Source organism: Salmo salar, chromosome ssa10, assembly GCF_905237065.1.
Source record: "Salmo salar chromosome ssa10, Ssal_v3.1, whole genome shotgun sequence".
Taxonomy (NCBI): Eukaryota; Metazoa; Chordata; class Actinopteri; order Salmoniformes; family Salmonidae; genus Salmo; species Salmo salar.
Genome location: NC_059451.1, coordinates 83,477,825 through 83,505,782, shown reverse-complemented (window position 1 = coordinate 83,505,782; position 27,958 = coordinate 83,477,825). Strand labels below are relative to the sequence as shown.

Genomic DNA, 27,958 nt, shown 5'->3' with positions numbered 1-27,958 from the left:
TGTACAAGGTCCTTTTATGCGGATCTTTGTAGAATGTTTACCCATTTTGAGACACAAAATCGTGTGCTCTTCTCCCGACAATTAATATACAGATAAAAGGGGAATCCAAGTTAGTTTCCAGTAATCGCACCTCCTTCAGTCTTCTTCTGTGGACTTTTTATGGCACTTGGCAACCAACTTTAAGGTGCATTACCACCACCAACTGGACTGTGGACCTCACTATTAACCAGAAAATGTGTTATATTTCTGTACTACATTATCAATGGTAAGTGCAGTCTTTCTACCGTGTGGCATAAAGGACAGGTCAAAACCTGCATTTAACAAGCATTATATTCTATTACAAATGAGGACATTGTGATTTTAGTGAATGTACATACTTCAAAAAGAATACCGGTCAGTTCCCTCTGCAATTAAACACGCATAACACACCCCCTTTATAAATGAAAAAAGTTTATTTGTTAGTGCTGTGTGTATTGAATGCTACATACAGATATCTTAGCATGAATGTACACATACTGTACGTTGTCACGTAATTCTTTTTTTTTTAACTACGTCATTCACATACTACAATTTGAAAAAAAGCTATAAGAAGAATAAGTACTATCTGAAGCACTAATACCTGGGACAGATTACAGGAACTAACACAGCAAGCATGCACAGAACAGAGAAAACAGGGTCAACAGGCAGGGGCTAACTGTTCTGCACTACACAAGATCAAAATTCATGTCAATCACATTCCTAATGACCCTTTCATCAATCAAACAAACACCCCCCCCTACATCCCAAAGGCCCTGTTAACTCCTTCCAAGAATATAGATATTTATATAGATTTTAAACAATGTTTATATAAATTTGGTATTAATAAACTGAAGTGGAAAAAAACGTATACAGTACTTTTACAAAAATAATAAATTCCTAACTGCTCTTTTATGTTGTCTTAATGCCAGATGAAAGACATGAACACATTTAACAAAAGACAAAGACAAATGACACCAAATGTTAGCCTACATCAGATGCCAATGGAGAAAAGAAAACAGAGTACAAGGAACAGATCAACAACATGGAGGCAGTCAGATCTGGAGTAGAATGGGTTTCTAAATAACCCTAACCCCAGATTAAGGCCAAACAGTCTTAACTGAATCTGATTATAAAAAGAACCTTCCTCAAAATGATCATTACCTTCTCCCATCATAAAACACTGTCAATACTGCACTCAGACCACAAATCCACTACCAAATGGGACAAAACATGACCACTTGAAATGCTTCACTTGCAAAAAATGTTTAAAAAAAAACACCTGCACACACCAAAAACCCAAATTGAGGTCAATTTGAGCCATATTCAATTTGACTTAAAAGTCTACTACTTAGACTAGAGGGTAAACCCATCATTTTTGCAATTAAGCTGTAGCAGCCCATTTTGGTAAGGATGCTAGCTTTTTTTTTTAAAGGCTATAAAAACCAGAAGTTAGCATGACCTGCACAAATATACTGCAGATAAGTTTCTCTGACATAAATTGGGTTAACTAAAACTACAGACCTGCCCAAATTCTACCCCAAATGTATGTATTATACAATCTACTTCACAGCCAGGATTCCATTTTCACAGACATGATTCAACAATCATTCATTATAAAAATTCAAAGGAGCACGAGGGGGTGAGAATCCTTGTAGGGCTTACAGACAGAATGTTCTCCTTGGAAACTTGCGACATACAATCTATCATAACTATGACTTCAAAGAAGAAGAAAAAACATTTCAGTCCCCATATGATAAAAAATAGTAACATACAAAACAGCCAATGCAGTTTTAGAAACAGACAGTGGAGCTGGTAAACATACATACTGTACTATATACACACACGCAGTAAGAGGAAGCTTGACCAGGTTTTACATGTTTTCAGCATAGAGTCTACACTGATCTCGGTAGGAATATCAACTGTATATTAGTGTGAAATATAGATTTCTATACAATTTCTATATAGCAGTGAGATGAAACTTCAGCTGGTTAATCTCCACACCTTTGGGATTCTGGTGCAGTACAATGGTGTTTTAATACAAACATATACTTCCAAATACACTCACAAGCATATGTAATATTTCACAATAGCACAATAAACCCTCATGTTTAAAAAAAAAACACAAAACAAACACACTAATAGTTGTGGAGTTGATACTTATACATAAAAAGCTTCAAAATACTAAAGCACAAAGGGTAAAGAGGTGTCTGATTTTAGTGTATATACATACACTGCTACTACAGTGATATGAGGTTGTGGAAAAGTAACCAATACACAATAATCTCGACCCACCCAACAAAAACATTTTATATCAGCGTTGATACAGCGTAATTGATTCCTAAATAAAAAAAAGCAAGAGGCCATCATCAGACTGTAGCAACTGCTGAAACTTAGCAATAATTCAAGTCTATCCTGGGTAAGAGTATGGAACATTACTGCATGCAGCAACTCTGTAGATGGGTTCTAGAGTGACAACCACTTTTGGCAAGAGAAGAGTTCTGGGTCATTGTACAACCCTTAACACTTACAGACCTGTCGAGCAGGTTGAGGGGAACTGGTCCACATTCCCTTTCCTATACAAGTCTACAAGGTAACTTATGTACAAATACAAAGCTTTTCATAGACAGAAATGTAGGCTAATGTGGTGATGTACATTTCTTTCCTTTTTTCCTTCTTGGGCAGTTGATTCAAGAAGGATAGAGGAGAAGGTAATTGAGCTGGGCCCAGTTTCCCCGAAAGCAGTGGAACTTAGGCTTCTGAGTGTTTTAACGATTCATCTTTCCTACAATGGCCGAAGACATAACATGTGTTACGCAAAACACCACACAGAGAGAACAGTCGCTAAGTGCATCGTTGGAGCATGTGTCGATACTGATAGGATCGAAACAGAAGTATTTCTGACTACAGATGAGTTCCTAGAGAGATATTATTACCTACCGCTGAAAATATTGAGGTGGCTTATTCTAATGCTTACCCAATAAAAATGCCCCCCCCACCACCATAAAATCACTGATTTGGCACATCACTGCACACGTTAGGCTACACATCATGAAATACAGTATATTGAGACAAATGAGACAGTAGTGTACAGCTAGCAAAATAGAAATGAATTTACTGAGCATTAAATGTATTTCAATATGGTTGAAATAGGACTATAGCCTACTGCATGTATATTTGAATGCAGTAATCTCGGTTTTCATTCGAAGCATCTTTTTATACGTTGCTTGTTTCTATCAATTGCAAAGATATTGGCAACTTTGCATTTGTAGTCAACTTTGTTCACAGAGATGGATAAACCATGTGATTCTAAGTTTAGTGGAGATTTTGTGTGTATAAAGAGACGCGGGAAGACGAAAAATGCATTTAACGACGCACTTCGTTGTTCTACGAGTGGTCTGAGGCAGGAGTTAGATTACGAGCGTTTTCAAGTGCAACGTTAAGAACGATGGTTTTGGGAAACAGCTCAGAGATTGAACGATGCTCCTACAAAAGGTTCTAACGATTAACTTAGCCTTAAGATGCTTTTCGGAAACTGGGCCCTGGACTAGAACATCCACCCTAGAGTTTGAAGTGAAAGACATATCCTTGATGGTTTCTTCTCCTCTGTCCTTCAGATGGTAGCCCTAAAGCAGTGACACTTGGCAGTACAATGACAAGCTGTGACTTCCATTTTTATGAGACAATGATCATTTGTATGGGATTTTGGGGGTAGGGGGGACTGATAACAGTTTCAGATGGGAAGTGAGGTTAGGGATTCTATATGCTGGGGGCAAATTAGGGCTAGCCAGGGACATTTGCTATGAACTGGAAAATAAGGGAGGGGCGTGACTATATGCAAGGTGGCACAGAGTAACCTACCATAGGGTAACCCCCTCCTTCAGATGTGTGCTGGACTGTGTGCTCCTGCAAGGCTCCCAGGTCTCCAAAGCATTTGAACTGGGCATCTCTGGAAAGCACCAGAGTGAGCACTCCAGAGATGCCCAGTTCAAGTGTGTTAAGCTGGGTGCTGCAAATTAATGGTAGACAGGGACGTTTGCTATGAACTTGTACAGAATGGAGGGGCATAACTATATGCAAGGTGGCACAGGGTAACCCCCTCCTTCAGCTGTGTGCTGGACTGTGTGCTCCTGCAAAGCTCCCAGGTCTCCAAAGCGCTCTCCACACCAAACACACTTGAACTGGGCATCTCTGGAATGCACACTCTGATGCTTGGCCAGGTGCTCCCGTTGCTTGAAGCCTTTGTCACAGCTAGCACACTTGTAGGGCTTCTCCCCGGTGTGGACGCGCCTGTGCCGATTCAGGTCAGACGAGTACTTGAAGCGCTTCTCGCAGTCGGGGCACTTGAGGGGCTTCTCTCGGGACGGGTCGCAGCGGTGCTGCACGAACTCTGAGGATGACAGGAAGCGGCGGTCACAAAGGGAGCACTTCAGGGGCTTCTCTTGACAGTGCGAGTTCTGATGTCGCTGCAGTGTCGAACTCTTTTTGTATCCCTTGCCGCACACGTCACATTTGTAGGGCTTGTCTGTGTCCCTAGATGAAGAGGACGACTCACCGCACTTGTGGCGCAGCAGCTCTCCTGACTGACTGAATTCCTTCTGGCAGGACGCGCACTTGAACAGGTTCTCCATGCCATGGACGTGCTGGTGGTACAGCAGATGGGATGGCTGCAGGAAGCCTTTGTCGCAAAGGTTGCATTTGAAGGGGCGGTCAGATGGGTTTTTGTGTGTGCGCCTGTGGCGCACCAGGGCATACTGCTGTTTGAAACTCATCTGGCACTCCTCACAGTGGAAGGGACGCTCCTCAGAGTGAGTGCGCTCATGCTGCCGTAGGTCTGATGGACGCTTGAAGCCCTTTCCACAGGTGGCACAGCGGAAGGGGCGTGCCCCTTGTGGGTGGCATGGATGATGCAGCAGTTCAGAAGACTCCTTGAAGTGCAGTTCACACAGGTTGCACTTGAACAGGTGCTCTCCGGAATGGGCGTACATGTGGCGCACCAGGTGGGAGCGGTGCTTAAAGCTCTTGTCACACACAGCACACTTGTATGGGCGCTCAGAGCTGTGGGTGCGCTGGTGATGGGCCAGGTGAGAGGACTGGCTGAAGCTCTTGTCACACGTGTCACACTTGAAGGGCTTCTCTCCGGTGTGCACACGCTCGTGGCGGGCCAGCTCTGACAGGTGCCTGAAGCCCTTCTGGCAGACAGAACACTTGTAGGGCCTGTCACGGGCCGATGGAAATGTAATTGAGGAAGAGGACCCCACTGTCGCACTCCCACTGGAGGAGGCTCCATCAGCAGACGGCTGCTGAGGGTTGGTGGCAGAGGAGCTGGGCGTGGTGTTCCCAGAGGAGCCCGGTCGGTAGGTCTTTTCACAAATGGAGCATTTCATCGGGTTGGTGCTATTGTGTGAGGTGTGGTGCTGTGCCAGCGAGGTGAGGAGTGAGAAGCCCATCTTACACACACCACACACAAAGGGCTTCTGTTCTACCTGCACACACTGGTGCTCCAGCAGATCAGTGGCCTGGTGGAAGATCTTCATACACTGGGTGCATTGGAAGGAGCGGTCCTGGTTCACCATACACTGGTGCTCATGTGGGTTGGCCAGGTGGGAGATGTCGTGGCCGCATGCCCCACACTTGTGGCCTCCCTCGCCCCCTACCTGCAGAGAAGGCTGCTGTACCTGGGCAGGGTGCTGCTGCTGCTGCTGCTGCTGCCCATGCTGCTGGCTGTGCTGCTGGCCATGCTGGTGCTGCTGCTGCGACTGCTGCAGAGCAGGGTCAGGCTGCAGGACGATACCGTAGACGGCGCAGCCCAACGCGTTCTCCGCCCCTGGTGGTATGGTGTGCACCACCGGAGGAGGAGCAACAGCGTGCTGCTGCCACGCCTCGGACATCCTGGCTCTCGTGTAGGGATTCAGTTTTATATTGTACTGGGTCTTTTTATGAAGAAAAATCAAAGGTACATTGATCGGTGGATGGGGTGGAAAATCTCAGTAACTTAGTCTGCCATGTCAGTGACGAACATAAGCACTTAGAAAATGTGACAAAGGGCTTGTTTCTAGGATGTAATAGATTGTGTCTGAAAATAATGTGCAGAGGAATAACACCTGCTGCAAAGACATTTAAATTTAGAAAAAATAAAATACACCGTCTCCACGCGTCTTCAGTCCTCTTCTGATAACTGCAGAAAAAGGAAACAATTATTATTCAACTATTCATTACTACAGTGTGTGGTATGGCTTCCTAGAAGATGTGCAAAATCTCCGTTTCACAGAGACTTCCCCTGAGACAACAGAATAATTATCAGAGCCCAAAAGTATAGACTTCAGAGGAAGCAGGTCAGAAGACAACACTGCTACGACTATATGGGCAATTCCACGTAACAGAGTGAGGCTGGCACTCACTTTTCACTTTAAAATGTATGCCAAGCAACAACAACAAAAATGTATGGCAAAGTTGAACAAACCATACTATACAGGGAGTCCCGAGTGACGCAGTGGTCTAAGAAACTGCATCGCAGTGCTAGAGAGGTCACTACAGACCCGGGTTCGATCCAGGGCTGTATCACAACCGGCCGTTATCATGAGTCCCATAGGGCGGTGCACAATTGGCCCAGCATCGTCCGAGTTAGGGGAGGGTTTGGCAGTCATTGTAAATAACAATTTGTTCTTAACTGACTTGCCTAGTTAAATATGTAGAAGTCTACTTTTAACAATTGCCACTGAAAATGTTACTAAAACACATTTACTTGAGGAACAGTACAATACCCCATAATGACAAAGTGAAAAGTTTTTTTTGGCAAAAAACCCCAGAAATACCTTATTTAAATAAGTATTCAGACATTTTGCTAAGAGAATAGAAATTGAGCTCTGATGCATCCTGTTTCCATTGATGATCCTTGAGATGTTTCTACAACTTGATTGGAGTCCATCCGAGGTAAATTCAATTGATTGGACATGATTTGGAATGGCACACACCTGTCTATATAAGGTCCCAGGGTTGACAGTGCATGTCAGAGCAAAAACCAAGCCATGAGGTTGAAGGAATTGTCTGTACAGCTCCGAGACAAGATTGTGTCGAGGCACAGATCTGGGGAAGGGTACCAAAAAGAGTGTAGCATTGAAAGTCCAAGAACACAGTGCCCTCCATCATTCTAAAATGGAACAAATTTGGAACCACCAAGACTCTTCCTAGAGCTGGCCACCACCGGCCAAACTGAGGAATCGGGGAGAAGGGCCTTGGTGACCAAGAACCCGATGGTCCCTCTGGCAGAGCTCCAGAGTTCCTCTGTGGAGATGGTGGAACCTTCCAGAAGGACAACCATCTCTGCAGCACTCCACCAATCAGGCTTGTATGGAGTGGCCAGACGGAAGCCACTCCTCAGTAAAAGGCACATGACAGCCCGCTTGGAGTTTGCCAAAAGGCACCTAAAGGACTTAGACCATGAGAAACAAGATTCTCTGGTCTGATTAAACCAAGATTGAACTCTTTGGCCTGAATGCCAAGCCTCACGTCTGGAGGAAACCTGGCACCATCCATACGGGAAAGGTGAACGGAGCAAAGCACAGAAAGATCTTTGATGAAAACCTGCTCCAGAGCACTCAGGACCTCAGAATGGTGTGAAGGTTCACCTGCCAACAGGACAAAGACCCTAAGCACACAGCCAAGACAATGTAGGAGTGCCTTCGGGACAAGTCTCAATGTCTTTGAGTTGCCCAGCTAGAGCCCACACTTGAACCCTCTGGAGAGACCTGAAAATAGCTGTGCAGCGACGCTCCCCATCCAACCTGACAGAATTTGAGAAGATCTGCAGAGAAGAATGGGTGAAAGTCCACAAATACAGTTGTGCCAAGCTTGTACCCAAGAAGACTTGAGGCTGTAATCGCTGCCAAAGGTGCTTCAACAAAGTACTGAGTAAAGGGTCTGAATACTTATGTAAATGTGATTTCCCTTTTCAATTCGTAATACATTTGAAAAAAATTCTAAAAAACAGTTTTGGCTTTCTCATTATGGGGCATTGTGTGTAGATTGATTAGGGAAAAAAACTATTGAATCAATTTTAGAATAAGGCTGTAACGGAACAAAATGTGGAAAAAGTCAAGGGGTCTGAATACTTTACGAATGCAACTGTATGTAGGTTTTTGGTAAAAGAATGAATAGACACTAGGCAATATTTAAGGTAAATAATTTGTGTCAAACTAAATGTTAATATTAATTGGCAGGGGCCTTTACTTTAACATTAATGTGTTGTGATGTATTTCTAATCCTTTTTAAGACTTTTTCCTAGTAGATGTTTTTTAAGACCCCTTTTCCATCTGTGTGACCAAAGCTTTTGCTTATTCCTAACTACATTTAATTACATCTACGATGGAAAATGGTTGAAAAACGTATCTATGCCTCCATTTCCCCAAAACATACTCCATTTCCCCAAAACATACTCTTAGCTTTCGTTTAACACCAAATTTGGTAAGCTCCTATAAACTTCACATGTTGGTGATCATGGGTTTTACACGGAAATGACCCTATCCATCCATCCATCCATCAGATTAAAGCTCTAGAGGGATAGGCAACATCAGTCACGCTTACCTGCCTAATGATCCATCACTACAAACACACTAAAAGATATCCAAACAAATGCCCTAATTTCAGACGTTCAGATTATAAAGAGGCAGACCATATCTAAACTGGTGCGTCCGAGTACCAGTCTATTTTTTCAACATTCTATCGGGTCAGCAGAACGCCACTAACCTTTTCAGAATGTGTCAATCATATTGGTTTGATCAACGATCTGTCTGTGTTGGCAGGCTTTCAGTGACGACTATTTGACCCATCCGTTTCTCTGCCATCCCATTTGAAGAAATCCTTCACCCCCATCCCCCCATGATTACAGTATTGGTTGTATGCAAATCCAAATCATCCACAGCGTGAACACAATCAATACGCATCCATTGGGGGTGTTCGCGCAGTAACGCAAACCTAGCTAACTACGCCATTTGCCACAAAAGGGAGAAAAGTATACGGCCCATAATTTTTACAGTGGCGGGCGACAGTCTGTCTCAGATTGCAGCAGCATAAATCTGTATGGCGAGGTAGCTAGTTAGCATTTGCTAATGCTGGGCTAGGAAAATATTTGGCTATTGACGTCGTTAGCTAACTGATCTACAGAAGCAGGACACTTGTGACATATTGAGGACAGTATTACTGGTAACATACCTTTAACGTTTCACTGAAAGTCCTTTGTAGCGTCTGACAATTTTGCCAGAAATTACAAATGATTCGTAGGCCGAACAATATGTTCCTTCATCTCCGCAGCCTCGGTCTGTCGAAGCTCTGGCGCGGCGGGTTTTCCACAAGATCCACTCCAGGGCCGACGAATTCAGAGCTTTTGTGTCGTTCGAAATGACCGCACTACATTTCTAATATTATATTTAGCCCAGAGGGGTAACTTCGTTAACACCCTGTCAATGTGTGATAGCTAGGCCAAGGCCATTCTCCTCCCGTTTAAAAAGGCGAGAATATTTGGAATAAAACGTTAGCTAGCTAACTGGCTAGCCTCAGAGATCCTGCCCAGGCACGGGAACATGAATGATCCAAGTTTTAATTGGCATGCTCACAACATATACCCGGAACCTGCAACGAATAGCGTTTATCTTTCGTCAATGAGTATAAGTATGCATTACAGTAATACACTTGTGAATTTTCACAAATAATGTTATTTGATTTTAAGTAGGGGTGTGTGGCTGCCTTGCTATGCTATCTAGAAGATCATGCTGCTATAAAGGCAGGATGTTTCAAATAATCACTTCTGACAAGACAATCACATTGAATTTGAAATACTCCACATAAGTAGCTAGTTAAATGATACTAACATTAAGTAAATTATGATTAAATATAGGCTACTGTCAAAATTAATTCTGTACACTGAATATGGAACCTATTTGAACGTTCTTGTTTCAGGGGGACATAAATTACCCACAACAACTGTTTTTAATAGGAAGAATATCGCAAGCAATTCGTTAGTCAACGTTTCTGTAACTTCACTGTGCATATTTCTTTTTTTACATTTATTTTAGACACGAATCAAGAAACTTGATATAATAATTGATGTATGAGCTTTACTTAGAAGAATGTTAGTCAGTTATAGTAGCAGCTCTGAAGAGGAGACAGAACATTTACGATTAGGAGGGGATGTAACAAAAAGGAAGCAAAGTTGGCACAAAGATGACAACTCATTGAGGAAGAAGTACAAATCAGAAGAGCGCACCCCCAATGCAAGGTAACTTCCTTTCCCAAATATTGTTTCAACTGTTCTCTATCATCAGCTAGGTAGCCTATGACATCTCCCAAACGAGTATGTCTCATTGTTATAAGTTGATTTGTACCTTGATTGATATCTTTAATCACAATCACATCTCAGTAAGTGTATTTGTGCATAGGGAGGACGATGACTCCAAGTCAAGACTGCCTGTTCCTGGCAGTGTGCTGGACATGTTCACAGAGGAAGATGAGGACCCACTGACTGACGACAGCATGCAACATGGTGGACGGATTCGATCATTTAAACACGAGAGCGGAAACTGGGCCACTTACGTGTACTTTCCATGTAAATGCCTTATCTTCAGAGCTGCATACACTCGCATACACAATGTTTTTGTCTTGAAGGATTGCTTGCTGTCGGTTTTAACATCCTGCCGCTTCTTCTTATTTCCCTCCTTAGACATCCCAGAGGAAGGGTTCTTGGAGCTGCTTGATGAGATGACTGAAGTAGCAGCATCCCATAGCTTCTCCCTCACTCATACAGATGAGTTTCACCTCAGTTTATCTAAGACAGTGGTTCTGAGGCATCACTGGATCCAGCCTTTCATACAGTCCCTCAGAACAGGCTTGACACATAGCAGGAGGTCTGCTATTCTTTTCAGTACACCCAACTATTATGTTTAGTCCCTTTTGTTTATGTGGAAGTGGAGCTACTATTCTCCGTTGTTATATTTTGGTTAGAGGATGCATGTCACCAGAAGTACGCAGGCAGCAAACAAATACTATGCTAAATAGTCTGGATGAGGTAAAATGATTGTGATCTTGTTTATAGGTTCATTTGTTCGGCTGAGAAGCTGAAGGTCTACTCTAATGATGAGAGAACCAGGTACAGTAGGATCTCTTATCACGATCATTGACAGCATGAGTGAAGAAGTGCATTCTAAAGTGGTTAGACTTATGGTTTATTTTGCAGCTAGTCTTATGGTCTAGTCTTCTGCTCTCCCTGACAGGACGTTCCTGGCTATGGAAGTCTCCACAGGACAGGCTCAGCTACTAGAGCTTGTGAAAGCAGTGGATAGCACTATGGGGGAGTTCAACCTTGACACTTTTTACAAGGTCTGAACACAAAACAATTTAGCGTATTAAAAATACACTATCAATTTCCAACCCATCACTGTTCTATCTCTCTTACAATTCTTCTGACATCTCTCAAATATCTGTTAGGTGCATTGACATAGGATTTGGTCACTGCAGGAGCATGTTTCAGACACTAGTGGCACTGTTGAGCAAGGAATTGATAAACAGTATTGCATAAGATGAAGAGTGAATACTGAACTTTCACTTTTCTTCTAGAATCCTTCCTTCCATATAAGTCTGGCCTGGTGTGTTGGTGACTGCACTGAACACATTCGCAAAGAGTGTCTGCAGGAGTTGCAGGTATGACCTCTTGCTATATGTTTATTCTGTCCATGTATCTGTTTAATTTGGTAATCTCATCAATTAATGACATCTATGGCTGTTTCCTCCACCTGTGGTTTTGAGAGTACTTGATAGACGCAAACCATAGGCTAACTTCGTCTAGTTTCTGCCATGTTGATCTCATCGGCTATCTAATCCAATCAGGGGAATGAAACTCAGAGCCTAAAGCCTGGCCTGCATTCAGTACGAAAAAACGTAATGCAACATTAAATTAAACTGTGCTGTGCTGTTCTAAACGACAATTTGAAAAACGCAGAGGAGTTGGGTTGTGGGTTCAAAATACACCGCTGCCCTTTAAATACAGCTCCAATCCAGATGTGTTGGTCATTACTGAGATGTGGTTAAGAAAGAGTGTTTTGAACACTGATGTTAACCTTTCTGGTTACAACCTTTTTCGGCGAGACAGTTCTTCATTATTTGTGACAGATTATTATCATTTGACCATGTTGGTCATTTATGAACATTTGAACATCTTGGCCATGTTCTGTTATAATCTCTACCCGGCACAGCCAGAAGAGGACTGGCCACCCCTCATAGCCTGGTTCCTCTCTAGGTTTCTTCCTAGGTTTTGGCTTTTCTAGGGAGTGTTTCCTAGCCACCGTGCTTCTACACCTGCATTGCGTGCTGTTTGGGGTTTTAGGCTGTGTTTCTGTACAGCACTTTGAGATATCAGCTGATGTAAGAAGGGCTATATAAATACATTTGATTTGATCTTTCAAAGGTGCTCGGTTGTCTCCACCAAGTTTGTCCCCAAACAATTTTGATTTGCTGGTTTTAAGCATTTAACTTTCAAATAGCTCTTTGTTGACTGTTGCTGTGTGTTATCGTCCACCATCAGCACCGGCCTGCACCCTACCTGCCCTAAGCGCTCTCCTGGCCAATTAAACTAAGTCTGAATTTGTCCTGCTAGGTGACCTAAACTGGGACATGCTTAAACCACCTGACCAAGTCCTAAAGTAATGGGACTCTGTAAATCTTTCTCAGATTATTACCAATCCCACAAGGTATGACTCCAAACACCCAGAAAAGTCTACTCTCATAATTATCCTCACAAATAATCCTGATTAGGAATCAGTCTGGTGTGTTCTGTAATGACCTTAGTGATCACTGTTTTCCAGCCTGTGTTTGGAATGGCTGCTCAGTGACACGACCTGTCCTGATTTGCTAAAAAACTTGAATGAGCAAGCCTTCCTTCATGACCTGGCCTATAAATTGGTATAGAATCAGCTTGATACCCTCTATGGAAGACACTTGGACTTTCTTTTTTGATATTTTCAGTGGTATTGTTAACAAACATGCCCCCATAAAAAAAGAGAGAATTAAAAACGGGTTCAATCCCTCGTTCGATCGTGATCTGGCAGAGTTACTCCACCTCAAGAATTCCATTTGGCGAAAGGCTCGGCACACGCATACTCAGGCTGACTGGCTCTCGTTCAGGCAAATAAGAAATAAGTGCACTCAGGCTATCTGGAAGGCCAAAGTTAGTTACTTTAAGGAGCAGTTCTCTCTCTATGGGTCTAACCCCAAGAAGTTCTGGAAAACAGCCATGCCTCCTTGCCCGTCCAACATTTCCTCATCTCCCACCCCTTCTAATGCGACTAGGCCGATGCTCCTCCCTCTTTTTCCCCCGCTACAAAGTTTCTTCTTACAGGCGGTCACTGAGTCCGAGGTGCTAAAGGAGCTCCTTAAACTTGACCCCTAAAAAACATCTGGTTCAGATGGTTTAGACCCTTTCTTCTTCAAGGTTGCTGCCCCGATCATCGCCAAGCCTATCTCTGACCTTTTTAACCTGCCTCTCCTCTCTGGGGAGGTTCCTATTGCTTGGAAGGCAGCAACAGTGTGTCCTTTATTTAAAGGGGTAGATCAAGCTGATTCTAACTGTTATAGGCAAATTTGTATTTTGCCCTGTTTATCAAAAGTGTTAGGAAAAACTTGTCAATAATCAACTGACTGGCTTTTTTGATGTCTTTTGTATTCTCTCTGGTATGCAATCTGGTTTCTGCTCAGGTTATGGATGTGTCACTGCAACCTTAAAGGTCCTTAAAGGTCCTAAATTATGTCACCATTGCCCTTGATTCTAAGCAATGTTGTGCTGCTATTTTTATTGACTTGGCCAAAGCTTTTGATACGGTAGACCATTCCATTCTTGTGAGCCAACTAAGAAGTATTGGTGTCTGAGGGGCCTTTGGCCTGGTTTGCTAACTACCTCTCTCAAATAATGCAGCGTATAAAGTCAGAACATCTGCTGTCTCAGCCACTGCCTGTCACCAAGGGAGTACCCCAAGGCTCGATCCTAGGCCCCATGCTCTTCTCAATTTACAACATCATCACTCGGGCAGTTGGAAGCTCTCCCATCCCTGTACAGTGCCTTGCAAAAGTATTCGTCCCCCTTGGTGTTTTTCCTATTTTGTTGCATTACAACCTGTAATTTAAATATATTTTTATTTGGATTTCATATAATGGACATACACTGACTTGCCTAGTTAAATATGAAATACATCACTCATTGCTTCAAGCCACACCCACCAAACAGAGCAAACATACCTCAGCGTCTGTTTAAGAATGTTGAACGTTTTGGGGAAATGTGTCATTCAGTACAAGCTGTTATGCCACATAGTAAACACTCAATTTAACTGAATGCACCCCTTGTGTGTTCTCTCGCCCATCAGGGTCTGGTTGACTCCCATGAGGATGGACCCTTCCTCTTGAGACTGGACTGTCAAGAGCTGCGCTGTAAGGCTGGGAACAAGACCTTTTCCATTCCACTACACTGACGAAACCAGTTCTCAATTCAGTCTGTGATCAACTGTAATGTTAGGATACCTCAACAGTAAAATGTGACGATCAAAAGTATATATTTTTTTAAATGAGTGAAAGGTTATTTGATTCAATCTAGAAAACGGCAGTGATGCGATATTTATCAAGCAACTTCCTTTGAAGATTGCGCACATCTTCGTACGTGAGGCTTGTTTTGATAAAACACGTGTTCAAGCATTACTGCTACAGTTCCTGTATGACAAGACACTGATCCTAGAACTGAGATTAAGAGTATTTCAAATTATCTTAAATCTTATTGAAATGTGACATATGAAACAGTTGTCAACTAAAGCTTTAATCTGTTCCATTAATCTTCACAGCCCTTAATCCATTCTATAAAAAGAGCTCAACTTAATGTGAACTAGTAGGATAGACCCATTAACTTTTTTTTTTATATATAAGAGATACAATAGGATGGAATAATCCAAAAATTACAATCCAGACGATAAGACGCAATGACTAGAATTGATGAGTACAGAAACCCTGTTTAAGTGTTGCATGTTCATATGGTAGATCCTGTTTGATCCATGAAAGTAGATGTGTTAAGACCGAGGGGAAGAGGTAGTTAGTTTTTGCGCTCTGCAGGCACGCTCCACAGCAGATGTGAGAAGAGACTAGGGAAGAGGAACCTATGATGAGGCTAATATTGAGTGTCACCCCTTCTTACTTTAATAAGAGCTCACACAGAAGGCTGGCTTAATGCAATGTTTAACATATTTTACTTAATCGTCACAACACACAGATCATGATAGTTCCAGCAATATAATTGTTCAAGTCCAACCATAGCGCAATGGCATAGTTACAATCAAGCTGATCAGACCACGTCTCCCTGTCCTGTAAGCAATCCAGCCTCGACAACAAGACCCTGATTTTATTCATTCATCACAGCTCAATATTGGACATACTGCTAATTCACCTAGTAAACTGTTTTTGGTTCAGCACAACAGGAAACAACCTGGTAATCTGAGTTAACTGGGAAAGACCTTTACAAATATGATCAATTAACATAGTAAAAATTTGGAAAAACAGCAATCGTCTGCTGAGGGGATAAAAATAAAATAGGATAAAACATTTTCAGTGCCGTCATCAATTTCTCTTCAGGTTCTGAGACTGTCATGTGTCCAAATGCCTATCAGTTCTCTCTTTGTACTATCCCCGTTCTTCATCTTTGAATTTGTCACTTAAGACAGCAAGCCGAGGGGCAGAAGTTAGTTAAGGTCGCTCAAGGGCCAAAGAGCACAGTCTTGATGTAGGCTACTGTGGTAAAGTTGAGCAACATGGCCACATGCTCGTTACCCTCCAGTTCAAGCATATGGACAGGCTGAGTCTGGTGGCCTATCCAACGCTTGCACTGGGTAGCACTCAGCAGGTTGACTGTCCCATCCCCATCTCCGAGAATCAGTGTGGGGTCTGAATCAGAAAAGTTGGTGTAGAGAAAACCCTCCGCTGTGGGCACTCCGCTGCCATAAAGACAGTGTATGGCCACCCCAGGGGGCTCCAGTGCACTGACCAGTGATTCAGTGTCTTGACGCATCTCCCAGCCATCTTCAAAGTCGATATCCTTGAAGAAGCGTTGGTAGTCCTTCACTGTGTAGTTGGTGGTGGGTGTTTGGATTAGCACCTTGTCAGCAGGCCAGGAATGTGCGTATGGGAACAGCCATGTGGTTGAGACTGCAGAGCGCTGCTGTGAGCGGATCTTTAGTGAACTGATGACTGGGATACGGTTATTATCACCTGCAAGGAAAGAGACATAAACCAATGCAATAGTGTAGATATAAAATACATAGTTGCTAAACATTACAAATAGTATGCAGCCCACGGTAACTTTACTATTGTGGTTCTGACACCTATTTAATTCATGCAGAAAAGCATATGCAAACACTAACCAGTAGCAACAACTCTCAGGGTTTTAGCCACACCAGCCCAAGGTGCACCCAGGGACACAAAGGCCTTGATGTAGCGATCCTTCCAGGCCTGGGGCTGATGGTTCAGGAAATACAGGGTGTACATGTTCCCCATGCTGTGGGCCACCAGGACAACCGGACCCCTAGCCTTCACGGCCATCTCCTCAATCATATGTTGCAGTCTCAAAAAGTAGGCTTTGTTCTCATCTGTTAAAAACGGGGGGAAACATTCATGAGACTGATCATTCCAAACTACTGAGATTAAATATTGTTATAATAATATATACAGAACAAAAATATAAAACGCAGCATGTAAAGTGTTGGTTCCATGTTTCATGAGCTGAAATAAAAGATCACAGAAATGTTCCATAAGCACAAAAAGCTTATTTCTCTCATTTGTGCACAAATTAGTTTACATCCCTGTTAGTGAGCATTTATCCTTTGCCAAAATAATCCATCCACCTGACAGGTGTGGCATAACAAGAAACTGATTAAACAGCATGATCATTACACAGGTGCACCTTCTGCTGGGGACAATAAAAGGCCACTAAAATCTCAAGTTTTGAGGGAGTGTGCAATTGGCATGATGACTGCAGGAATGTCCACCAGAGCTGTTGCCAGAGAATTTAATGTTAATTTCTCTACCATAAGTCACCTCCAACGTTATTTTAGAGAATTTTGCAATATGTCCAACCGGCCACACAACCGCAGACCACGTGTAACCAAGCCAGCCCAGGACCTCCACATCTGGCTTCTTTACCTGTCTCTACACTGCATTTCTGATCAATTTGATGTTATTTTATTGGACAAAAAAAATGATTTTCTTTAAAAAAACAACAATGACATTTCTAAGTGACCCCAAACTTTTGAACGGTAGAGTGTGTAAAATATATTTTTTATTCCTACAGGGGTCCTAAAATTCAAAATCAAATAGCTAAATGATCCTTGGTATGACCATCTTAAAACAATTCCATATGTTAGTTTAGTAGAAACCCAGCCACGGGCCCTTAGACTCCATTCTAGGGCATGGGTATTTAACTCTTACAACTCTTACTTCTTAGGGATAGGCGTCCCGTCAACGGGACAGTTGTAAATCATGCAGCGCCTTGTCACAATCGCAGATTTTAGAGAAACAACAAATGTCGGTACAGATAAGTGTCATATCAGCTGAAAGCTTAAATTTTTGTTAATATAACCGCACTGTCCAATTTAAAGTAACTAATACTGCGAAAAAATACCATGTTATTGTTTGAGGAGAGCTCCTAACAACAAAACACTTTTCACCGCGATAGGTTTGATAAATTCACCTCTGAAGGTGAAATGTGTACTTACATTCTGAAATCTTGCTCTGATTTTTCATCCAAAGGGTCCCAGAGATAACATGAAGTGTTGTTTTGTTAGATAAAATCCTTTTTCATATCCTAAAAAGGTCCATATAGCATGCACGATCGACTTTGTATTTCCACTCGTTCAATTTGCAAAGAAAGGAATCTGTGAAAATCTAACCCTAAACGTTGTTTCAACCAGTCAAATCATGTTCATATTTATTCCTCAGAGATCCTAGAATGTTACCAGACTTCACTATATCATTAGGGGTGTAGTATATCCTATAGGACACCAAATTTGGTCAGAGAGCGACGCCTTCATGGCACGCCGATGACGCAGGCGGTCTTCATTTGATCGACTGTCAAATTGGCACCAATCGGGGTCCAACAAAGCTAGCTAGATAGCCAATGAGCTGGGCTTTACGGGAGTATCTGGAAACCATGTGTCTGTCGCAAAATGTAGCTGCTAACCTTGTGCGACAGCAAGCCTTTTCCTTTTGGACAAAAATTAAGAATATGGAGTTGTGAATTTGTGAAAACTGGGTGTTTTGCAAATGTTGAACTTATAATATGGCTACTAATACTGGAAAGCTAAATCAAAGTCCAAGTATTTGATGATATTCTTGCAGAAAAATGTAATGTGAATGTAAATGTCTCCTTCACAATTTGCCCAAATGTACCTGGGTGACTTCACACTAAATGTCATGTAGTTTGCTTATACTTCAAGTTATCCGTCGGAAACTTTTCACATTCACTGCTGCCATCTTGTGGATACCATCGGAATTACAACCAGAGTGATGTCTAGATGTGGGACCTTTCTGTTGCATTTCAAAGATGGTGGTAAAAAAAAAGGTTGTTTCTTTCTTTGTATTTTCTTCTACCAGATCTATTGTTATATTCTCCTACATTCAATTCACATTTCCACAAACTTCAAAGTGTTTCCTTTCAAATGGTACCAAGAATATGCATATCCTTGCTTCAGGGCCTGAGCTACAGGCAGTTAGATTTGGGTATGTCATTTTAGGCGAAAATTGAAAAAAGGGGGCTATCCCTATACCCTACAAGATCCAGAGCCTGCTGCTTCTCTGTTCTACCTGATAATTAATTGCACCCACCTGTTGTCCCAGGTCTAAATGAGTCTCTGATTAGAGGGGACCAATGGAAGAAGAAAAAAAGCAGTGGGACTGGCTTCGAGATCCAGAGTTGAGTTTGAGAGTTCTAGGGGGTGTCAATAACATTGCTAGCTCCTTGCAAGGACATACAATCCATCCAAAGACCAAACTCTGTTCATCAGACCACAAATGTTTATTTGACAGACATGCATCTACATTAAAATGTGTGTGTGTAAGAGAATGAAAAGAGACTGATTTACTTGGAGCTTTACGCCAGTCATACGGAGCTCCTCGAACATCGTCATCTCTGGTGTATCCCCACTCCACCAGTGCCTGCACTATGGTGAAGAAATACATACCTGCAACAAAAACAATAGTAGCTTAGTTAAACCCAGACACAAGCAAAGACCTACATACTCGCACACTATTAGGGAGACTGTTGAATAGATACTTTTGGCACGCTAGGGTGATGGGTCCACTCACCAACATCGCCCTTGCTAGGGTCAAGGTATTCCAGAGGGAAGGTCTGTCCAAAGCCAGGCACTCTGACATCTACCCCCGGAGGTGCTTCTGTCTGCCTTGTTGTACGGTTATAAATCAGTCTAATGCAGACAGACATCCCAGAATATTAGAAAAGTTCAAGATAGACTCGGCGATATGATGTGGATGCAGAAAAACAGCATAGTGGGTCAATTTCCAAAACTACTAAGAGCGTTGACGCGCAAGGCTCAACTTCTCTGCTGTTTTTGGTCCCGTGGCTAGCGTGCTGTAATAGCATGAAGCAAACCCTTGCACAGGCACAGATAGTGTGAGAGCAAAGTGTTGCATCTCGCTCATCTCAATATCTGCAGTGTTGCTCATGGCAGTCATTTAGCTGAGTCTACCTTTAATTACAATGATATTACAGTTTACAATATAAGTATTGTGAAGATGATATGGGATAGAATTGGAAACTTTCACTTCTTCCCTTAATTCATTAGTTGTTCCTGGAATAAAGCCACGGCACAATGACATGTAGTTACTTGGTTAGCGACCCATCTGAATGATTTTTCAGTAGAATTTCTGCATTTCAAGAGGAACTAATCCTAATTGGGGAGAAAAGACCCAACTGGTTGTAAACTATGGCTTCACTATTAAATGAACTATACGCTCCGAGAGACCAACTAATTGTTGAAAACATATTGATTACAAAGGGGATTCAAAGGTCAGTTTATTCAATGGTCAGAAGATAACCTATTCAACCTTGGCTACAGAAAAACAGATCTTTCTCTAGAAAAACAGATCCCTCTCTCTCATGCCTACCCAGCCAGCTACATAATAGTATTACAATTATTTTATTATTAATATCAAGTTGCCAGTAGCTTTATACAGAGCTCATATTAAATCAGATACCCCCAACCCCTCCTTGCACCAATCACCCTATTTTCCACCTCACGCAACACTAAGCACTAACCTTATGTTGTCGATCCAGCAGTCAATGGCCACCGGCACCAGCAGTTCCAGGTTGAGCCATAATGTGAAGTAGACGTCAGTCTTTTTGTAGCAGATGTAGTGAACCACACTGGGCTTGTCCAGCTTGGCCTCCAGCTGGTTCCCCAGGTCCCCAGGAACTGTGGGACAAGACAATATGACAAGGATGGCCAATCAAAGACTGGATGGCCAATCAAAAACATTATCAATTTAGAGTGTGATAAAGGTGATCAGTTACTATTTATTAGCCCAATGTACTAGAAAAACCACTGAGTGTACCCCCCCATCTTTTCCTACCAGCCCCCCTCATTAAACCCCATTTCTGGAACTATTTGAAACAAACTCATGGTTGGTGGGGGGGGAATGTAGAGATTAGTGGTCAATCACTGAAAACCTGCCAGATTTAAATTTCAACATGTGAGTCTGTGATTACATACAACCCTTTGTGACCCTGAGTCAACCACAAGTTAAAAGCTGAACCCAGAAAGGAAACCCTAGGGCAGCATTTCCCAAACTCAGTCCTTGGGACCCCAAGAGGTCCACTTTTGGTTTATGCCCCATTACTACACAGCTGATTAAAATAATCAAAGCTTGATGATTTGTATCAGCAGTGCTAGGGCAAAAACCGAGACGTGCACAGATTTTGAGAAACACTGACATAGGGCAAACTTTACTGACTGCTATCACATGCATGTAGACTTACAAATACTGCTAGGGTACCGTTAAATGTTGTAACTTGCCATACTCTAGATAAGGCAGTGAGACAACCTTTGTTGAAACATACAAATCATACTACTAATTTATAGGCTGCTATAATTATTTTCATGATTAACTGTATAACTGAATATAATTAAAAATGTGATAGAAAATGATCAGTCCTGTTCTCAATGACAGAAAACAGAATTACTACAATGTGGTTATATTTCTGTTACATAGTAACAGCAGCTAGATAAACCGGTCGCTAGATACATGAGAAACAAAATGTCCAAGTCAAATTAATTTCCATTTGAAACAATTGGAGACAGATGCTACATTGTAAAGTTGGAGACAACAATGTAGCCTTATTAAGCATGCATCGACCAACAACAGTTTAGTTGATTTGTATATTAGCTAATTTTTTTACCCCCTTTATGTAAAGAAAGAATACACGGTTCAACTCGGGAACATCTAAAAAAAATAATAATAAAAGATTGAGAAACATGACGCATGAGTTTCTTTTTTTTTTGGACGCACGAGTTTATCCTAACTAGCCTTGTTAGCTGTCTGACAATCTGTTTCACAATAATGAACAGATGAAAATAGAAGAGCTAGCTAGCTAACGTTATACATCAAGGATAAACAATGACCACTTACTTAGGACTACTGGAGGTTTTTCCGATCGACATGTATTCCCCGGGAGACATTTCTCAAATGTTCTGCCTTTGATGTATGGTACCAAAATCAACAACAAACACAGCTGGAAGAGCGCTGGTCTAGTCAACCCACGGGGTACCATTTCTCCCATTCACTCATAACACTAGTTCCCCACCCTGGAAAAGTTGGCTTGAGATTCGCTATTCGCCAGACATTCGGACCTCCAAACTTCAATAGCTGGCGAACGATTTGAGCTACACCTCAGATTGGTCTCTTTTGTGAAGTACAAAGGGTGTATAACATTGCACAGGTCTTATTTTACCGATTCTGACCTGGGTGTCATAATCACATGGCAATGGTGTAGGCAGCCTGGCACCCCCGTCAATGCAACTAGTTAGGGATCTTCAACAAAGTGCATGATCACAATATTCACGTTTCAAGAGCTCTTACACCAAGTGACTTAGCAACCTAATTTCTTCTTCTTCTATGATATAATAATGTTTGCAACAATTGAATGTGCATTATGCCACCTACTGTGCTAGTGGATAATAAGGATCCCAAAAAGGAAATAATGTGGATGCATTTAAAAAAAAATATTAAACAAACTATTAAACTATTTTTTTACTAAACAAAATCAACCTGCTTTTCTGTAACAAAAAACAACAAATTATAATCAGGTCCCTTCACAGGCTCAGAAGACTCCTGTGAGGGCAGGACATTTCCAAGCTACAATAGTCCTTGCAGTGCTTCTGCCGTGAAGTCTTGGAGTCCCCAAAACTTCTCGGCTGCAGATATAATGATGTCCAGCTTCTTGGACACTGCTGTACAATTAATCACTGTGGCCAGAAATGCATCCACCTCCATATCTTCTTCAACACTGTGGCCTCTTGCCCCTTCGACTCTCTTCATCGCCTCCACATAGTAGATCTGCTGTACAGCCCTGCTCCTTGACACCTCAACCTCTTTCACCCTAACAGGTTAACTCAAGGAACTCTGGAGTAAGATCCCCACCGCATTTGCAACATTTTCCATTCAAATACCATATTTCTCCCATCTCCAAACATTTGACACATGACCATATATTTTACAATTCCCACACTGTAGTGGTTTGGACACAAATACTCTCACAGCATACCTCACATGGCCAAGCTTCATATGTTCACATGTAGAATCTCCCTTAACAACAATATTAGCTTTTCTCCATCCTTCCATTTACCATACAGGTCAGGTGACGTGTACTGACCACTTTCTGAATAAGGTACTCGTCATCTACATTATATCTAACGAGACTCCAGCTATAACTCCTTTGGCAGGCGCCCTGCTCCGAAGATCAACACAGGTTACTTCTGATGTGTGCAATTTGGCCAGATCCAGTGCACGCTTCTTCTATTCTTCATCAACACAATTAACCAAAACAAGGCTTCTTCTAGTCACCTTGATTGAATCCACCTTTCCCACTGCTTTCTTCACAGCCCTTGATAGTAAAACTGGATTTCCCAATTTACCTCCTTGTCCAAAAAACGAGGTCCAATAACAAATGCATTATTGGACCAGTCTGTCATAGGTACCTCTCGTCCACCTCCTGGAAACCCATTTTCTCTGTCCACCAACCTCATTTCAGCTGTCCATTATCCCTCATACAGAGAGGCATGTTGCATACCCTTCAGTTTTCTCATCAAATTATTCCTACATTAAAAAAAAAAAATATATATATATATATATATATATATATATATATATATCAATTACATTTCAACAGCTCCTTGATCACATGACCTAGACACCTCATACCAACTGTTCAGTGGGTAGGGACACCCTCTTTGGTTTTCTGATTTTAATTTACATTTTCCTTTACCTTAATTTATTAATTACATGTTTTACTTAGAATTTCAATAGCTACTTCATCACATGACCTAGGCACCTTAAACCAAGTTTGTATTGTTCACAGGCTACGGAAACACATTGTACACCCTTTCGTTGTCCTATAAAGCGCTTACAAGATTTTATATAAATATAAACAAATTGAGAATTTCCGTAGCTTTTCAACCATGTGATTTACCAATCTAATTTCAACTGTCCATTATTCCTTATACAGAGAGACATGTTGCACACCCTTTAGTTTTCTCATAAAATGATTCCTATTCTTTTTTTTATATTTATTTTTTGTCAACCACTTTTTGCCAATCCCCTCTGACGTCAAAATGTCCGACTCTGGATATATTTCCTCAAGAAACCAACACTCGACTCTGACGTCAAAAACTACAGGCCGGTATCCCTTCTTTCTTTTCTTTCCAAAACATTTGACCGTGCTGTCTGTGACCAACTCTCTCGCTATCTCTCTCAGAACGATCTTCTTGACCCTAACCAGTCACGCTTGAAGATGGGTCACTCAACCGAGACTGTTGTTCTTTGTGTCACGGAGACTCTCTGCACTGCCATAGCTGACTTTCTCTCCTCTGTTCTCATCATCCTAAATCTGTCCGCTGCCTCTGACACCGTGAACCATCAGATCCTCCTCTCCACCCTCTTAGGGCTGGGCTCCTCAGGCTCTGGGCTGGGCGCCTCAGGCTCTGGTCACTCTTGAATTTCATCCTACCCTGCAGGGCAGTCCTACCAGGTGACGTGGAGAGGATCTGTGTCTGCACCAACTACTCTCACTACTGGTGTCCCCCAGGGCTCGGTTCTGACCCTATCCTCTTCTCTCAATCAGCTCTGTCATATCCACACATGGTCTCTCCTAACATTGCTATGTGGATGACACTCAACTACTTTTCTCCTTCCCCCCTTCTGACATCCAGGTGGCAACACACATCTCTGCATGCCTGGCTGATATCTCAGCTTGGATGTCGGCCCAACACCTCAAGCTCAACCTTAACAAGATGGAGCTGCTGTTCCTCCCGGGTAAGGCCTGCCAGCTCTCCATCACAGTTGACAAATCCATGGTGTCCCCCTGCCAGAGTGCAAAGAACCTTGGCGTGACCGTGGACAACAACCTGGCGTTCTATGCAAACGCCAAAGCAGTGACTCGCTCCTGCAAGTTCATGCTCTACAACATCCGTAGAGTACGACCCTACCTCATACAGGAAGCAGCGCAGGTCCTAATCCAAGCACTTGTCATCTCCCGTCTGGACTACTGCAACTCGCTGTTGGCTGGGCTCCCTGCTTGTGCCATCAAACCCCTGCAATTTATCCAGAAGGCCGCATCCTGCCTGGTATTCAGCCTTACCAAATTCTCCCATGTCACCCCGCTCATCCGGAACTCTCTTCTCTGTCCTGGCACCCCAATGGTAGTACCAGCATTCCCCTTAATCTAGGACAGCAGAGTCCCTGCCCATCTTCCAAAAAAAACATCTGAAACCCTACCTCTTCAAAAATGATCTTAAATAATCCCCCCTCCCCGCACCCCCTCCTTTCGTGATCTAGCACTTGCAGTTGCCCCCCCCCCCCCTCCCCCTCGTAACACTCACACTTTATCAAAACAGTCATCCTTCAATAACTGTTTTGATAAATCAGGATGTTCATTGGCATCAAAAAAGATGGGTCTATTCCCGCCAGTTAAATCATGGGACACATTTATCATCACATTAGAAACTTTGAAAAGAAAGACAAATATACCACTAGAAACTGGATTTAAATATTCAATTTAATTTAACAAAACATTTGACCAGCTATGACAAATTACATAATTGAAGCAACACACTGAACTCATCACAACACAAGAACTGAATGACAAATGAGAGTGAATTATTGTTGTACACTCTTAGGAAAACATGTACTAAGTAGAACATATAGTCTACTTCTGCATGTCCCTACAGGGGAACCACATTTGGTGCTAGGTAGAAACCTTGCAGACAGTTCTACCTAGAATGAGAAATGTACAACAATATACAACAATAAAATCACTGTGTGTGTGTGAGAGAGAGAGACAGAGAGACAGAGAGACAGAGAGATAGAGGATGATCAGAGGGAGCATGCCTAAGATCACACAGTATACCAGATAGGACAGACTGACCATATCCCCCGACACATAAGCTATTGCAACATAGACACTGGGGACAGAGACAGGGGGATTGGGCAACACTGTGGCCCCTTCCAAAATTACTCCCGGACAGTGCAAATCAGGCATGATAAGCAACACCCATCTTTGCCAAAGCACAGCCCCCACACCACTCAAGGGAAATCAACAGACTACTAACTTACTACCATGAGGCAAGGTTGAGTATAACCGAGGACGATCTCCCACACCCCACTACCCCTAGGGGGCGCAAAACAGGACAGGAAGATTACGTCAGTGACTCAACCCACCCGAGGTAGTCGAGTATAGTGAACAAAGCCTGGCATAATCTGATGTGCCCTCATAGGAACGGCATGGGAGAGCGCCAGCAGGCCAGTGACTCAGCCTCCGTAATAGGGTCAGAGAATCCTAGGAGAGAGTGGGGAGCCGGCCAGGCAGAGACAGAAAGGGTGGTTCCTCTTGCAAGTGCCATGTCATTCACCTTTGCACCCCTGAGCCACTCAATCATAGGACCTACTGAAGAGATAAATCTTCGGTCAAGACTTAAAGGTTGAGACCGAGTCTGCTTCTCTCACATGGATCGGCACACCATTCCATAAAATAGGAGCTCTATAGGAGAAAGCCCTGCCTCCAGCTGTTTCCTTTGAAATTATAGGGACAAAAAGGAGGCCTGCGTCTTGTAATCATAGTGTACGTGTAGATACATTATGTACAGTAGGACCAAATCAAAGCGATAAGAAGGAGAAAGTCCATGCAATGCTTTGTAGGTAAACAGTAAAACCTTGAAATCAGCCCTAGCCTTAACAGAAGGCCAGTGTAGCGAGGCTAGCACTGGAGTAATATGCTCAAAACCTCTAACAAGAAGTGTGAGACTGGGGTCTGAGCGGATGGTAGCACACAGTGCCTTTCAAAGGTTCCCCTTGACTTTTCCCACATTGTTGCGTTACAGCCTGAATTCAAAATGGATTAAATCTATATTTTTTCTCACCCATCTACACATAATACCCCATAATGACAAACTGAAAACATGTTTTTAGAATTGTTTGCAAATGTATTGAAAACAGAAATATCTCATTTCCAAACAGTACCAGTCAAAATGTTTGGTTTTCTTTATTTGTACTATTTTCTACATTGTAGAATAATAGTGAGGACATCAAAACTATGAAATAACACATATGGAATCATGTGTAACCAAAAAAGTGTAAAACAAATAAAAATATAGCCACCCTTTGCCTTGATGACAGCTTTACACACTCTTGGTATTCTCTCAACCAGCTTCATGAGCTAGTCACCTGGAATGCATTTCAGTTAACAGGTGTGCCTTATTAAAAGTTAATTTGTTCTTCTTAATGCGTTTGAGCCTATCAGTTGTGTTGTGACAAGGTTCGCAAGCTATTGAAGTTTGAAGGTCCAGATGTCTGACGAATATCGAATCTCAAACCAACTTTACCATGGTCAGTGATGTTACCCCTGATGAGGAAATTGAGACATTTATCTCCACAAAGAAATCCCTTTGCTGGCACGTTTCACAGCATGAAAACATAACTGGTCAAAACAACGCTCCGCAGGGATGCAACAGATAATAATCATCAAACAAAAAGAAAATCCCTCAGATCAAGTTTAGAGTAGTGATGTGTGAAGTGTCGAAATTCGATCGGAGTGGCCGACAAACAGCAGTAGTCTGAAATAACTTTAATTCAGAAAACATTTAATCTCAAAACAATCAAGAAGTAAACCCCAATAGTATATAACCATAACACTATTTGATACACTAATATATATTTGTTTTATTCTACCCCCTGGACACCCAATCAAAATCAGTTGACATTGTGCCCTCAGAATAACATAAACAGCAGGATAGAACTGGGCAAATGTTGAAGTGCTACAACAGTTCATTCACCCATAATAAATGAGTGATATATGGTATAATTGTGATAATCTCAACATGGCACATTTCATACTGTATTGTGAATTAAATGTTACGCATGTAATAGATCCACATTTTCAAATTAAGACAATTGTGTCTTTGTTACTTTGTAAAATAGTTTGTATGCTGCGAATGCATTGCCTCTCTGAGGACACGCTTTTTCTTATCTAATCTAAAACTTCAATGACCCAGCAAAGGCTGATCAGGTCCGTGTTAAAACAAAAAACAAAACCGTTTGTGTTGTTTGATTTCAGATTCAAATCAAATAAAGGAGGATAGGATCTAAT

The 27,958-nt window shown here is 42.2% G+C and overlaps 3 protein-coding genes across 5 annotated transcripts; 1 reads left to right on the top strand and 2 right to left on the bottom strand.

Annotated features, from left to right (window-relative positions):
• Positions 1 to 433: 433 nt before the first annotated feature.
• LOC106560927 (zinc finger protein 319) lies at positions 434 to 9,565 on the bottom strand. 3 transcript variants are annotated; one of them, XM_014124386.2, is made up of 3 exons: positions 9,226 to 9,565; positions 4,229 to 6,193; positions 434 to 3,999 (listed from the first exon to the last, which is right to left on the bottom strand). In XM_014124386.2, the coding sequence occupies exons 2-3, from the start codon at positions 5,904 to 5,906 to the stop codon at positions 3,896 to 3,898; spliced, it is 1,782 nt and encodes a 593-aa protein (XP_013979861.1). In that variant the 5' UTR covers positions 5,907 to 6,193; positions 9,226 to 9,565; the 3' UTR covers positions 434 to 3,895. The 3 variants fall into 3 exon arrangements, with proteins under 3 accessions (XP_013979861.1, XP_013979862.1, XP_013979860.1); XM_014124387.2 differs by having other exon boundaries at positions 434 to 4,405; positions 4,571 to 6,193; XM_014124385.2 differs by having other exon boundaries at positions 434 to 6,193.
• Positions 9,566 to 9,687: 122 nt separating this feature from the next.
• On the top strand, positions 9,688 to 14,601 carry usb1 (U6 snRNA biogenesis 1). Its single transcript, XM_014124388.2, has 7 exons — positions 9,688 to 10,288; positions 10,449 to 10,615; positions 10,730 to 10,913; positions 11,102 to 11,155; positions 11,280 to 11,385; positions 11,623 to 11,706; positions 14,418 to 14,601. Exons 1-7 carry the CDS (start codon positions 10,140 to 10,142, stop codon positions 14,520 to 14,522), a joined length of 849 nt encoding a protein of 282 aa, XP_013979863.1. The 5' UTR covers positions 9,688 to 10,139; the 3' UTR covers positions 14,523 to 14,601.
• Positions 14,602 to 15,261: 660 nt separating this feature from the next.
• On the bottom strand, positions 15,262 to 22,101 carry pla2g15 (phospholipase A2, group XV). Its single transcript, NM_001139846.1, is given in 6 exon segments — positions 15,262 to 16,299; positions 16,452 to 16,676; positions 19,167 to 19,265; positions 19,390 to 19,508; positions 20,360 to 20,516; positions 21,730 to 22,101. Coding segments are annotated over 6 exon segments (1,263 nt in total). The 5' UTR covers positions 21,881 to 22,101; the 3' UTR covers positions 15,262 to 15,787.
• Between the last annotated feature and the right edge of the window lie 5,857 nt (positions 22,102 to 27,958).

Coding starts and splice junctions, on each gene's coding strand:
- LOC106560927 (XM_014124385.2), bottom strand. CDS start 5,906: ATGTCCGAGGCGTGGCAGCAGCACGCTGTTGCTCCTCCTCCGGTGGTG.
- usb1 (XM_014124388.2), top strand. CDS start 10,140: ATGTTAGTCAGTTATAGTAGCAGCTCTGAAGAGGAGACAGAACATTTA. Junction 10,616..10,729: donor CACTTACGTGTACTTTCCAT/GTAAATGCCTTA, acceptor TTCCCTCCTTAG/ACATCCCAGAGGAAGGGTTC. Junction 11,707..14,417: donor AGTGTCTGCAGGAGTTGCAG/GTATGACCTCTT, acceptor CTCGCCCATCAG/GGTCTGGTTGACTCCCATGA.